Source organism: Dendrobium catenatum, unplaced genomic scaffold (assembly GCF_001605985.2).
Source record: "Dendrobium catenatum unplaced genomic scaffold, ASM160598v2 fragScaff_scaffold_898, whole genome shotgun sequence".
NCBI lineage: Eukaryota > Viridiplantae > Streptophyta > Magnoliopsida > Asparagales > Orchidaceae > Dendrobium > Dendrobium catenatum.
This window is the reverse complement of record NW_021319360.1, coordinates 231,962-247,673: the sequence shown is the minus strand read 5'-3', so window position 1 is coordinate 247,673 and position 15,712 is coordinate 231,962. Positions and strand designations below refer to the sequence as shown.

At 34.1% G+C, this 15,712-nt stretch overlaps 1 protein-coding gene across 5 annotated transcripts in view; it reads left to right on the top strand.

The window, feature by feature from the left end:
* LOC110110491 (PHD finger protein ALFIN-LIKE 3) overlaps positions 1 to 14,310 on the top strand; it is a 28,574-nt gene extending 14,264 nt beyond the window's left edge. The window contains exons 4-5 of one of the 5 annotated variants that reach the window (XM_020841993.2): positions 6,126 to 6,243; positions 13,737 to 14,310. In XM_020841993.2, coding sequence (XP_020697652.1) covers positions 6,126 to 6,243; positions 13,737 to 14,009 — 391 coding nt within the window. In that variant the 3' untranslated portion in view covers positions 14,010 to 14,310. Of the gene's footprint in view, positions 1 to 6,125; positions 6,247 to 13,736 lie in introns of all 5 variants that reach the window. The other 4 variants (XM_020841990.2, XM_020841994.2, XM_020841992.2 and 1 more) reach the window with 4 other exon arrangements.
* Positions 14,311 to 15,712: the final 1,402 nt, after the last annotated feature.

The window sequence follows — 15,712 nt, the reverse complement described above, 5'->3', positions numbered from 1 at the left end:
AATGTTCTTAGCATAGCAAAGCATTGCGCTAGTACTTGAAATCATCCATCAAAGTTGTAAAATACTAAGTGTTTATACCTTCGCTGAGAAATAGGTTCAAATACAGATTTGCAAGTTGAAGTGCCACATGAAAAGGGTATTTTTTAGCATTTCTATAAAACTTGTTAGTTTATAATCTAATAGATGAACACCTTGCTTACATTTGAATCTAAATCTTATTGTTAATGATGGTTTTATATTAGTTCAGATAATCTTTATAATAGATATTCTTGTTTTAAAAAATATTTTTTTCAATTACATGGGTGTGTAAAGATTATTGAGTGGTTACAAGATAATGAACGATCATCTGATTAGCATGAGTTTTGGAGTGACTCAAAATTAAGCAGAAACCAAAGTTATTCAATTGCTCATGGAATCATTATTGTTGGACTGTGTGGTATATTTGTATTGTTAGATGAATTAAAAAAGGAAAGATAACGTAAACCTGAACAAAATATCTAAAGTTGATTGTACCTCTTTAGAGTATATCTTGAAGTTGATCATGACTGTGTTTATATCGTCAAAATAAGGAGAGAACTTTTCTTTTTCAAATTATGTGATTTATAAAATCTAAGGAAATACCTGTAAACAAAATCAATGCAAACATTGTAGAACAAGAAGTTACTTAATAGCCTACTCATGAGTATAGTTTTCATAATTGGGTCATTCTATTTAACTTTTAACAATATAGAGAGTGCAAGTCAATGCTTCAATGTGTAGTTATATGCCATGAGATTATTAAGCATCCAATGCTGTGAACTCCATATAAGATACAATCAAACGATAAATTCATGGCTTCTTAAAATGAAACTCTAACTCACATAATTGTTCTTATTAATATAGTCTATAAAATTGGGATTGTGTTGGTGCTAAATGTGAAACTCACACCAAAATGAGGGTCCTTGGAGCATGAGTATGCTTTTAGAGGAAGAAAATCATACTCACATTAGAATGTGTTAGCATCAATGTAGTTTAACTTTAGATTCACATATGTCCTAAATAGTTGGAAGGACAATACATGATGCAACGGTGCTCCAAAATGCATTAGAACTACATGAAGCTTTACGTGTTTCAAAAGGTATAACATCGTCTTTGTCACGACCCGACCCGGATGCTCGACTTAACGAGGCGGGAACTCAAAGTTGGACGGTAGAATTAATTCAGTACAATTCATAAGCAATATAACATACAACTTTCTCGTTTTAATTGAAGAGCCACTATATATACTTAGTCCAAAAATCTATTCATTTCACCTTTTGAAAAAAAAAAACTTAAAATTAACATTAGTCGATTTACCTTTTTTTATTATTGTGTTGTCTTCTATAAATAAACTCTTCTCTTCCAATCATTTCTAATTCTGGAATTTACCTGAAACATTAATTTGGTGGGTTGAGTTTACTAAATAAATTCAGTGGGTAATTTTTACATATAAACAATTTAACATGGATAAGTACAATACATATAATCTTTGATATAGGTTTATTCATTTAACATTTGATATACATTTTCTTTCTTTGTTTCGTTTCATTTTATTTATTCATTTGTACATATCATATCACATTCATGTATAACATTTATAACACTTTAATACATATTCCTTTTCCACTTTAAAATGTATTCATTTTTCCAATTTCATTACTACAGGAGCAGCGTCTAAATATACCAAATGTACAACCATTTCTATTTTACGTGCATGGGTATGTTGCTTTCCCAGCAAGTATCATACGTGGGTGAACTCCTGTAATTTGCAATACTTTTTCCTTGTTATATTTATGTCTATTTATTTTCATATATGTATAACTTTTGTCTTTCCTTTTCTTTTTCATTTTTTCATTTAATCATTATTTATACATTTGCATATATTGCATATGAATATCTATAAATATTACCTTTCACTTTAATGAAACTTTCAAACATTTGTAACGAATGCAATTAATCAAAAGACTATATAATCATGAAATATTTATACCTTCAACATTTGTAATTTATGCAAATAATTAAATATTTAGAAGAATGTATGAATAAAATATAATCATGAAATAACATCATTTACCCACTTCAGTTTTCTCTTATAATCTTCGTCTTGTATTGAGGATATTTAATTGTTTAAAATAATATAATAATTTAATTAATATTATATCTCAATTTGAATGCCTCAACAAATATTTGATTCCTTCTATAAGATTACCTCACAACAATTTTGTCTTCCTTTCATGCAATTTCTTTCCTTCTCTATTGATCAATTGAACTAATGTTTACATTAATTAAATCCTTCCTACAATAATATTTTCTTCAAATAGAAAATAAGAATATAAATTCATATCTAAATCAAACTCAATTAATAGTTTACTTACTCGTTATTCCACTTTTAGAAGAAAAGATTATCGAATTCTTTCATCTTTCTTTCCTGATCTCTTCCTTTCCGCTTTCAATCTCTACTTTTATCTTCAATTAAGTATTCCTCATTGATTAGATGAATAAGGAGGGATTTATACAAAAAAAAGAGAAAGAATTAACAAACCTTCGTTTACTTTCCTCTCAGCCGTTCCTCTCGACAGAACTTTCTTCTTATTGCGTTTCCTTCCAAATCTCCACTTCTTTAGCGATAAGAATGAGGAGTTGGAAATTCTTATCCCTAAACACAATCAATTTCTAAAAATAGTGAAATGATTCTCCAATTCTTCTCCACGCATGCCCTTCGATTCCGCCTCTGTCCGTCTTCTGTTTGGTTCACGAATGGGGAGTGTAGTTACGATGGGGCGTATTAAAGATTGGCCGGCTCAATTGAACTTGCCAGACAGTGACCCAAACTGGTCTGTTACAGTCTTATTATGTATCATTTCATTATTAGTTGTGATATTTCAAACATACACATATGAATCAAACATCACAGGTAAATATTATTCAATGGATATAAGTTATTACTAAGAAGAGTTTTTCATTTACATATTCTGCTACAAGATATCATGATTTCATGGCATCCAACTTGCAAATTATGAGTTATTTAATCTTTGACATTCATTGATACACCATCGTGGACCATGCATTCAGCTCTTTAAAGAATTGTTTTACAATCATAAAGTATGATCCTTATTTTCCATTTGAAATCAAAGTTGATATTGTGCGTGATTTTTATATAGTTGGATTATTATAAAAGGTAGTGATGGTTTAATCCTCTTAGATGATGATTGGGAAAAAAGTCATGACATGAGAGGTAAAGAAAATTCAAATAATTCACAAGTATAGTTGGAAAAAAGACAACACATTAATTAGAGGTGTCAAAGTGAATTTTTGGGACGGGTTTGGATTTAACTCGAAAATGACCGGCCATTATTTGACCTGAAAACGGGTTAGAAATCTGAACTCGAACCCTACTCGACCCAAACCCGGATCAACTCGACCTAACACGTTGACTCAGGCGTAAAGTAGTCGAGCGAGGGCGAGCTATGGGGTGTAGGGTCTAGTGCGAGTGCGAGGCTAGTAGCGCATGCTGGTGTAAGGTTGGCAATGTGCGCATGGGCCTCTGGTCAAGCGCTGGGGGCCCCAGGGCGAGACAGGTCTTAGGCGAGGGTAGGAATGCGGGACGTAGTGCAGGTTGGGCTAGGGTTCGGGGATCCAGGTCATTTCTGGGTCACATTCAGGTTTTCGGGTTAGCTCGAACCCAACCCGTTTGCCAATCAGGTTAACCCGAACCCAGAATTTTTCGAGTCGGGTCTGGTTCGAGTTTCGGGTCAGATCAAATATTGAAACCTTTAACATTAATAATGTCATGTGGAATCATATGAATAATATTGTTTATTAATTGTCATTGTGATACTTTTTTTTTGTTATAGAGCCATATGCTGTATGTTATATATTTTTATGTATTAACTTTATAATAATTATTTATTAAAAAAGTACTAACTATGCTTTTTCACATGGTCCCATCACACTATGTGATATTTTTGCTCATTTGAACCCAAAAAATAGTATAAATAATACAAACATATAGTGCGTAAGTGATGTTGAACTAAAAAATAAATATGACGTTTTCAAGTTTACTACACATGCACTATATATTTTTACGCATTTTTCAATAAAATTTTTGTAATGTGAATAATATTTAATTTTTTGTTGATGATATTTAAGTTTTTATCTAATTTTATTTATTTATATAATATAAAAATAAACTTTTAATAATAAATGAAATAACATGAATTTATAGATGTAATTTTATAATATAAATTTTGTATACAAATTATAAATATAAATTGTATCTAAACCTATAACATAAATTAGAAATTTTTTATATTAAATTTATAAACTTACATGTAAACTAATTTTATGTTAAATATAAATTAAATTTAAAGATTGAATATGCTTATATTTAAAATTATATAATATATTATTTATGTATGTGTATTACATATTTTTTAGTCACGAATTTTATTATTGCATAATTATGATATTTATTACGTCATCCGGTTCAATTCCGGTCAAACCATTGAACCTTGAACCTCTTCTTATTCTGGTTCCATATCCGATTCGTTTTTCACAACCTTGGCTTAAATGTTTTGGCGATGTGGTGCAAGTGAAACTAAGCTTACATGGACTCACTTAAAAAAAAAAATTAAAAAGAAATATCTATCATTTGGTAAATATATGGATCAACTGCATGAAGAAGCTAAACATTATAAAACAGGTGAAGATGGTGTATATGAATATTATGGTAGATTTATGAGTCTTGTAGTAGGGAGGCACTATCAGTTTGACTAAATATCAGTTCTCTTAGACATGTTTGTAAGTAGGTATTTAAATTGCATAAAAAACTGTTTTTTTAGTTTGATTTTTCCATTGTCCATGTCCGCTATTAAATTTGGTTAGAGAACTATCTTGTAAACCTTGTGAGTTTCCTAAATCTTTGCACAATATTTGTATCTGTCGGAAACTTAATATTACATCTGAGAATTACGAATCTGTTGAAGATTGTGCATAAATCTGTTCAAAATCTGTTCAAAGAAGGTTTCATGGTTTCCGTGCACCTACATCACGAGAAGTTTCCATTAGGGCCGCTCAAGAAAATTGGAGCAGAAATACATGCTCGTACAAAAAACATGGAGCATTGGTGCAAATGCATACAAGTTGGATATGTGCATCAGTATCATCTCTTTTGAAGTTTGCTCTTGAAATCTGTCTTGACAATTTGTTACGAGCCAGTAGTAGGTTCCTTGAACTATCCTTCATCCAGTATTCTTGTTTCTGCATCCACATTTCTACCTCCGTCAATACCTCACTGGCTCACTTCTTCTACCATTCTAACAACATTGGTTGCAGACTGCACATCTCACTTCACCCTAACTCCACTTTGTCCCATAAGGAGTTTTATTTTGTCTTCGTATGTGTAAGTTTTATTCATTATTTGCATGTTCAAAATGCGAGCTACTTTTTAGCCCTTAATTGTATGTTGCAGTTCAGAAGTCCTTGCTGAACATGAGAAGTGGCTAAATGATGTTCTTCTGTGAAACCTGCAAGGGCCTGTGGATGTTTGGAAGACATTTATTCAGCAAATTTATTTTTATTTAATTTTTTTTCTTTCTTTTAGCTTCTCAGGTTTGCTATTTTGAGACTAGAGCTTAGAGCTTAGAGAGGGTGATTATTTTGATGTTAAGTGCAACATATAGTGCCTAATTAGTATTACCATGAGGAGCTTCCTTCCATGGCCCCAAACTTATCTCGTATGACTTTGAGTATAAAATTGCTTTAAAGGGACTATTCCTGAAGTGATTACCTTTTTATGATAAAAAATATCAATATAAACTAATTTCAATATAAGTTAAGAAAGGATATATATACTTCATCTTCTTTTATCTTCTTGTGTTTTTTCAATTGTCTTGTGTGTAGTTTACAATATGTTATGCATGTATTAATTTAAAAGAAATTCATAATCATTTTCATATGCATTTGCTTCTTGAGTTCTGTTCCTTTACATACCTCTTTTATAGCTTACTATTGTAGATTTTAGTATAGTTTGTTAGGATAGAGCTATCCCAACAGTTTGTATAAGGCTGTGGTTGCTGCTGCTGCTTCTGATGATGACTCTCATGCAGGAAGCGCCTGTTTAGCATGATAAACGACCTGCCTACAGTTTATGAAGTCATGAATGGGAAAAACAAAGCGGGGACATCAAATAACCACCACAGCACCAAATCAAAATCGAATTCCAAAGTGGTGCACAAGATATTTCCCTCTACATATTTGTGGTTTTTTGCTTTATCTATGTAAAATCTATGAAAGTTTCTGTATTCAATACCTTGGCCATATAATATCATTTCATACTTTTGTTTGCTATTTACCATTGCTAGATTTCTCAAAGCTGATTAATAGAATTGCCATATAGTATCATTTTTTAGTTTTTACATGTTCCATCTAGTATCATGCAAGTTTCTTTATCTTCAATATCATGGCCATATAGTAACATTTCATACATATTTCCTATGCTACCAATTACGGTTTTTTGGCTAGGCATCAACAATAAGCGATGCACCATAATTTAACATGAGCGTGATAAAAAAGTGAACAAGGGTTGTCTGGGGTGTGCGAGAACTTTTATTTATTACGATAAATAGTAGGCTAGGATTGTCTGAGGATGCACTTGCAAGTGGCATGCCACAATTTATGACCCAATTTTGATGAAAATATGAGCAAGGATTGAATAATTCTAAATTTAAGATTTGATTTAATACGTGAATTAGGGGATTTTGAATGTGAAGTCCATAGAATGGGTGGACAATAATTAGAAGAAGGCTAAATATTCTTATTTGCTATAAAGTAATTGGAGTGAAAAAAATCCAATGATGTTGAGGAATATTAGATGCTATTGTGTGTTTGAAATGTCAAAAATGAAAATGCTAAAGGGATAGTTGATATAGAGTTGAAAGGTTTGTTGAAGTTAATAGAATTCAATGATGGGGTATTTGCCCAAGTTTAATTATTGTTGAGGATATTATTATTGTATAGTTATTAGTTATGTTCTAAAGTTAGATTAGAAGGTAAGAAGTTAGTTTTGGGAAGATAGGGACTATCTATTATATTGTATACTTGAGGGAGAAAGGAAATTTTCTGGGTGACTTAAATGGATATATAGGCACAATAGGATAGATTATGAGAAGCTTTATGGTGGATATGAAATTAGAGATAAAAACGCAATTTGAGAAAACCATGGCTTGATTTCGTTGTAACCTATGATCTTGCAATAACAAATACATACTTTAAAGAATGAGAAAAGCCACCAAATCTCAAGTAGACATTTTTTTTTACTTAGGAGGAAATAATTTTTTGGTTTTTTAACGAATATTATAAGGTCATCTTTGAAAATGTTTGTCTACATCACACATAATATTTATGGATAATATAAAAAAATTATTATCTTTGGTAAGATGGTGGAATTTGAATGTTAGAAATTGTTAATCCCTTAGGATATGTTTCTCAGAGCTGCAAATTAGAATTCCATGTTTGAGTCAAATTGATGTAGGGATAAAATGACTAAGTCTCATTGAGAAGATTGCGGTAGAAGCTTGAAAAATCTAAAAATAGACATATAGTGATGAGTTTTGGTGGATTGATGTGGCATAAAAGGGCGTGAAGAAAAAATGTGCTTTTAAAAGATGAAGAAAGATAAATATTATTTGAGTTTTATTATGATTATAAGAAAGTTTTAAGTCTTGCAAAGAGGTTAGGGAGCAAATCTAAACCTGTAATATCTGATGACCTATAAAATATGCTTGATACTAAGGAAAATGAGATATATAGAATAGTTAAGGTAAAATATAAGTGCTTTATGGAATTTGTTAAAATCGGATGCATTAGAAGCAGAGAGAAAGATTTTAGTTAACGATGATGGCATTAAAGAAATATTAAAAATTGACTTGAGAAAATGTTAAATGAGAGCTTTAAAGAAATTAATTTAGAAGAGAATAATAAACAAAATGATGTGTTATATTATAATTAGATTAAAAAATGAATTGGAGTTTTCTATTAAGGAAATGCATAAGCATAAAGCTTTTATTCCATATGGATAAATATTGTGACTTTGATAATTTTGGGGATTACTAGATTGTTGTAAAATCTTTCAAATGAAAATTTGAACACTCAGTTGATGCCCTTGTAATTGAAAAATTATTTTGTTATCAATATTTAATAACATAAGAGATATTACTATTTTGATAATTATAGAGGAATAAAATTTATGATATATATGATGACGATATTGGAGTAAGCAATGAAGCGTAGTCTTAAAAAATTTATGTTAGTTTTAGGGAATCATTTTGATTTCATGATAGGAAGATTCACCATAAAAGTGAATTTTGTATTGAGCTGACTAATGAAAAAATATAGAAATCTGAGAAATCATCATATGTTTTTTATTGTTCTTGACAAGGTGCATATGATTTAGTATATGGGAATTGATTTAATGCGTACTAAGGAAATATTTGTCTTAAAGGTATGGTGAAGTTATTAAAGTTATGTGTGATGGAGCATTTGACTAATATTAGAGGTAATTTTGGTGTGATCACAAAGTTTTCAATTATATTAGGGTTTTTGTTAAGGATCAACATTGAGTCCATATTTTTTTATATTGGTTATTGATGCCGGAGCTGAGCCATTAATTGTATTAACTTCAGGATAGTTTAATCCATTTCATAATTTATATGGCTACATAGGATTAGTGTTTGACTATGTTGTCTATAGCCTAGTAGGTTGCTATGATTTGTCTATAAATACATAGCCATTAAGTGTAATGAGGGGATTTTTTAGAAATGAATAAAATTTGAGTTTACTCTCTGGTGAATTTCTGTATCCTAAGATTTGTTCTTAGGTGGTGGGTTCTTGCTCCAAGGAGTTCTTGGAGTGGTGTCCGGCAACCGTCACCGGATCGTCGACGTGGATTCGTCGAGCCCCTCTGGTTCAGTGTCATTTGGTATCAGAGACGGCAAGATGGCGGAGAGAATTTTGCCCTTTTTTTTTTTTTGAGAGAGAGATTTCTCTCTTCCTGTATCTTGAATTTATTCAAGTGGTGGTTTCTTGGTTTTACGTCTCTACCCAATAGGTCAAGAAAGGGAGGAGGCTTCCGGTTGTTACAAACATGTTTTTTGATTATGATTTTGATGATAACAAACAAATATTGTTTCACTACGACTACTTTTTTCTACTTACTTTTCAGGACTCAAAGATCGAACGGAAATCGGAATCAGCTCAAGATGGGGTAGATTAGGGTTGAGTCATTCTGTAATTTTATTTTTCCCTTCTTGAGTCAATTGTAATCTTTGGTGTGACTGATGCAAAGTAATCTTACACACACACACTTGAGAGACTTAGAATTTCGATTTTTACTCAAATCGGCCAGGACGATATTTACATCGGCCTGGACGATCGGGCTTAAAACAGGAAATCTAATCAGGGGTTCTTAATTAAGGCAACCGTCATTAGCCAATCGGCCGGGACGATACTTGTATCGGCCTGGACGATAGGCTCAAAACAGAAAGAAATTGCCGCCATAAACAATTAAGATATTCTGTATTTTTGGTAATCGGCCAGGACGATGTAGGATCGGCCTGGACGATATTCACAAATTATGCCTTAATTGATCAGACAATCAAGACAGTAATTAAGGATGATTGATACGATCACATCGTCCTGGACGATATCAGGATCGGCCAGGACGATCTAGTCAAAAAACCTTAGTTACTCTTGGACGATCTGAATCGGACAGCTTGAATTCTGGGCGATGCTCTGGACGATTTTCCTCTTATTTGAACTGATTGGCCGGGACGATCGTGAGATCGTCCTGGACGATCAAGCCAATTTTCAATCGTTCAGTTTGCATTCAGGGCGATGCTCTGGCCCATCTCATGGGATTTGTACTGATCGGTTACATATCGTCCTAGACGATAAAGTCGGCAACTTGCAATTAATGAGCTCCTTTGAAGCTCTTCTTTAAGAGCTCTTGTTCAACGTTTTTGAACATTCTTGACTGCTGTCTTGACCTGAGAAAACCTAAAGGAGAGAGAGAGAGAGGAAAAGAGAGAGAGGATCTTGTGAGGGGGAGCTTGTGGGGGGATTCACAAGGGTTGCTCCAAGCATTGTTCCACTTCTTCTTCCCTAGAGTCTCTTGTCCTTGGAAGAGTTGGGAGAGGTAAGTTCCAGCAAGCAATCGAGATTCTCTGCCTGCTTCAAGAGGAAGCAAAAGGAGGAAGGTTCTCTGCCTTGCCGGGTGTGGCAAAAAGAGGTGTTTGTAAAGGCTTCTCTGCCTAGCTGTGGGGCCTAAAGGAGAGTCATGATTGTAGTGCAATACTCGGAGGGCGCCTCCGGGGAGTGGACGTAGGTCGAGTTGACCGAACCACTATAAACCCTTGTGTTCTTGTTTTCTACTGCTTCCGCATTTATTTTCTTCCGCACTTATTTTTTGTGGTGATTTGGTTTGTATTCGTGCTTTGCCTAAATTAGTTTTTAAAATACCAATTCACCCCCCTCTTGGTTAGCCTTGGGCCAGTTATATAGGGCTTAACATCCCTAACGAACTTTCACCGGTGACATCCGTGACTGGAAGGCAGAATCGCATCACCGGCTAGGAGCGAGCGAAGGCGGATCAAGACTGGGTCGCTTGTTAAGCGATTGCACATGTCTGTAGGCGGGAGTCGGGCCTGGAGCGGACATCGTCGGCCTCGTAGCTGGTGCTTCTTGATTCAAGATTGGGAACAGATCAGAGATCTCAGGCCTTGTTCGCACAAAGTAGACCGAAGGCAGGGTGGAGCGGCACGACGCCAGAGCCGAAGTGGACGTGTACGGAGAAGGTGCAGTCCGGAGGCGTGGCAGGAGTCGCGGACATAGTCAGGATTCTTGTTCCCAGCAGCCAACCGTTTCCGCCCATGGAGACTTCTGATCGCAAGCCTGGGACGGTGTTCTCTCACGTTCTGTATCTTGATTCTTTTCATGTGGTGGTATCGCTACCTTGTTCTTGGATCAGCCAACCGTCTCAGCTAGTGGAGACTTCTGATCGCAAGACTGGGACGGTGTGAGGTGGTATCACATAATAGCATATCCAGTAAGAGAATTTCATAGAAGGAAGAATACAAAAGCTTCTAATTGGCTTTCAGACATTGATCTTGGCAGAATACAAAAGCTTTTAAAAGCAGGTGGCCTTTGTATTGGAAGAAATGACAAGGAAGCAAAAAGAATAAGCAGAATTTCTCCGCTCATATTGTCCACCCAAAGAAAAATAGAGCATGTTCTTCTCGATGGACGTTGCAGGGACCAATTCAAGAAGTCGAAATTGAAGATCTTCAACAAGAAATTATTAGACTCAAACAAATATTGTGAAGGCTTGAACGAAGGACAGACTGGAGCACCGTCAGCCAAAACTTTGATGGTTTCCAATCGTGGGATAATTATGCTTCCATGATGGATTCAAGATCCTTTGTTCCAACAAAATTCTTACGAACTGCGACGATGACGAGGGCATTGCAGATGATCAAATCTTTTCCACCCCACCCTCGATCGAGTTCAACTTCGAAGAATTTGAAGATCAGTTGCCGAAATCGTCGTCTTTGCCTATCTTTGATGAACCCGTGTATGACGTGTACGATGACGACATGTTCTTTGAAGTTCTTGATGTTGATACGCTTGTGAATAATGATTATAAGAGCAAGCCAATTCAAGAGGTCATTGTTGAAAAGAATAATGGTGGAGACAAATGCACGGGAAATGTTAATGCCATGGAGTTCTTGTTAAAGTCTCTTGGATTTGCAGATTGCAAGGACGCGTTGCCTGTTTATATTGGTGACGATCTAACAGATGAAGATGCTTTCTCAATCACAAGTATTCCATCTGCTTATGCTACTCTTGAGAGATTGAAGATTGGTAGGCAAGTTGATACCGGATGGACCTATCCAGACCGATTTAGCTAACCAAACCTGCCTCCTTCTTGTGGCCAATCGGACATCTTTCCACGAGCCTGAAGTTCCTCCTACCCCGATAAAATGACGCCGGAGCTGAGCAATTAATTGCATTAACTTCAGGATAGTTTAATCCATTTGGTAGTTTATATGGCTACATAGGATTAGTGTTTGCCTGTGTTGTCTATAGCTTAGTAGGTTGCTATGGTTTGTCTATAAATACATAGCCATTAAGTGTAATGATGGGATTTTTTAGAAATGAATAAAATTTGAGTTTACTCTCTGGTGAATTCCTGTATCCTAAGATTTGTTCTTAGGTGGTGGGTTCTTGCTCCAAGGAGTTCTTGGAGTGGTGTCCGGCAACCGTCACCGGATCGTCAATGTGGATTCGTCGAGCCCCTCCGGTCCGGTGTCAGTTATGTTAATGCTTGCAAATCATCTTCAAATTAAAATGCATTGGCATTTACTCATCACAAATGATATAGTTCTAATTGATGAGACATCTTTTAAAATAAGTAGAGAATTGGAACATTGGAGACATGTAATTTATTTACTATAAAATAGAAGATGAAGGCTTAGAATTACTAAAATAAAAGTTTAGTATATGTTATAATATTTAATTGACGTAATATTAAAAATTATTAGTCAATATAATTAGTAGGTAAAACAATATCTATATAAGTTTGATTGAAATATTTTTTATCCATAAGACAACAAATTAGGGATATAGATGATGATATAGCTTCTAGAGTTAATATTAAGTTAAAATAGAGATGTGTCTTAGCTCTATTATGTGATTCATGAGACTTAAAGGTGAATTTTATAAAATTATAATTAAACATGCTATGTTATTGATCCAGATATTGGATAGTAAATGGTTGTTGAAAACTTAGTTGAGTATGTTAAGATGCATGCATGCCATGAAAGATAAATTAATAAATGATTATATTAGAGGGATGGTCGGAGTAGCATCTATTGAAGATAAGATTATTGAAAAGTGACTTTAGGTGGCTTGTGCATGTCAACAAAGGGTAAGCAATGCATTTATTATATAGATCAATAAAACTAATCTCGAAAGATTACGAAGGAAAACCACTAGAAATTAAGTTAGCATGGATGGAAGTTTTTAAAAAATATTTGCGAAGTTTAGATTTAAGCCTTCTGGAACGAAAATGTTGATTTATCAAGTAAATTGTAAATAGTTGGGATGAGGTTAATGGTGATAATGTTGCTGGTTAAAGCCATATAAACTTTTATGTCCAAGTCAATTTCTGACAGGAAATTTGACTGATTGAAAGAGAGACTTCATTTATCTCAAAAATTTTATTCATGTTGCTTATTATGTTGAAGAAGTAATTTGTTAGTATTACCTTCCTCATATAATTATTTGTTGCTAGGTTTCACTTTTACCATTCTGGACATCATCATTTGCTATTGTCTAAACATATTATATGCTTCGATGCATTTACAATATTTTCACACCAGATTTAGGGTTCTTTTGGGACGGCTTTCTTATTGCTTCAAGAAAGCTGCTTTAAGAAGCAGTAAGAAAGCCGTCAAGAAAGCTGCTTTAAGAAGCAGTAAGAAAGCCTCCCCAAACGAAGCCTTAGATTGTGATCATGTTGATGTATTTTCCCTATTCAAATCAAGTGCACTCTTCGATCATGTAAATTCACTTGCTGGCATTGCCTGTGTTACTCTTTCATGCACCGGTTAACTACATGGTTCAATTTGTCATCCCGGTCTTCTTTATTCATGAAAATGTAGCAGAAACCATCTGAGTTTCAGTCCAAGTACCCAAATGAAGATCATACCAAGGAAGAGGAGGAAGGTTTGGCTGAAGATGATCATGGCGAAACTCTATGCGGTGCATGTGGAGAGAACTACGCAGCAGATGCTGATGAATTTTGGATCTGCTGCGATGTCTGTGAGAAGTGGTTCCATGGAAATTGTGTCAAGATCACACCAGCGAGGGCCGAACACATCAAACAATACAAGTGCCCCTCATGCAGCAGCAACAAGAGATCTCGGCCCTCCTGATGCAGAAATGACCAATCGGCAAGTATTTTTTTTTTTTCCGTCTTGTATTATTGTGGCCTTTTTCATACTTTGTAAGGGAGATTGCCGTCTTGCTCTCTTTAGCTTGTGGTTATAGGCTTAGGTGATTAGTGTTTGTTATTTTTAAGCTTTTATGTATCGCTGATTTAGTTGTCTATTATTTATTTATATATTCCACATAAATGCTTCAGATCACGCATAGGCTAAATGTGCTTATCATTTCGTGCTTCATAGTATCTCTTACTTTGATAGACAAGTTAAGGTTTTGAATTTTGATGTGTTACCAGCATTCTTGTTGCATTATATTATAAAAGTGTCCACTCTTTTGTTTGAGACTTAGGCCTCGTTTGGAATGACTTTCTTACTGCTTCTTAAAGCAGCTTTCTAGTAAAAAAATTACATTTTTTACTAGAAAGCTGCTTTAATAAGCAATGAGAAAGCCGTCCCAAACGAAGCTTTAGTCTTCGTGGCTTCGTTTGTGACGACTTTCTTATTATTTTATAAGTTATTTAATTTCAAAAATCTCATAAAATATTGGAAAAAAATAATGATATAAAATTGTTCCAAAGGAAGCCTTAAAATACTCATGACCAATAGAATGTTCTATTTTATCCATGTGGGCAAAAAATTACAGGGGATTTATATATTGAATACATAAAACGAACAACTTAAATATTTAACACATAAAACTTACTATTAATTTTATCTGCTACTCTATTAGCCTTGCCTCTTACTCATGCAAAAGATATTGATGAGACCACAACATGTGCAGAGTAGAAGTCATGAAGATTTCTTGTTAGCGGAAGGCCATTGATCGAACCGAATTGTTTACTTGTGTAGTCTCATAACTCTTGATGACAAAGAAGAGAATAGAAAGTTGCGGCGAGATCTTTATAAGTAGGCATCAATAAGGCTAGTAGTGTGTGCACCCAAAATCTTCTACAAAGAAGAGTTGAAAATGTATGAACAAATTGCTTTTTCGGAAGGGAGAAGACCATTGCTCATGTGTTTATGTCTTGATGATAAATGTGAGGAAGATTATGTTACTTCAAAAATTAAGGGATATGTGAGTAAATAGTAAAGTTTAGATGTTAAATATATAAAATATGAGAGTTTAAATGATATGAAACGTAAAGCTCCCAAATTTTAAATAGGCATAATGCTCATGAGGGTGAATTGGTTGCTTTAGATGAAAGAAAATGGTCTTTATTACAGGACGTTGAATGTCGTCTTAAAACCAACCAGAATGTGTCACGTCATTCCTTCGCTTAGTACTACTTAGTATCGTGATTTGATATTATTGATGTGACGCATTTTTTATTGGTCTTTGAACGATATTTTACGTTTGACCTTCACACATAATAATTTCTCAAAAGGCGACTCATAAGTGATGTATTTTATGAACTTTGTATTTTTTACTATTTGCTGCTCCAAAATCCATTCTGTTGAATTAGCTCTTGCGTTTTGATAGCCTCTCCAAACATATTAATACTTTAATAGCTAATCAATTTTATGAATTTGGTATGCTTTATTTGGTGGGAGACAGGAAATTCACCATTTACAGAAGTAGTAGAACAGAAATCGTACCAGAAAATGAGAAGAAAAATGTGGGGCAACGTGCTGCACATATGGTCCCAACCATGTTTTATTTTTATTTTTTTTATGATGAGGAAGCACTGTCCTTT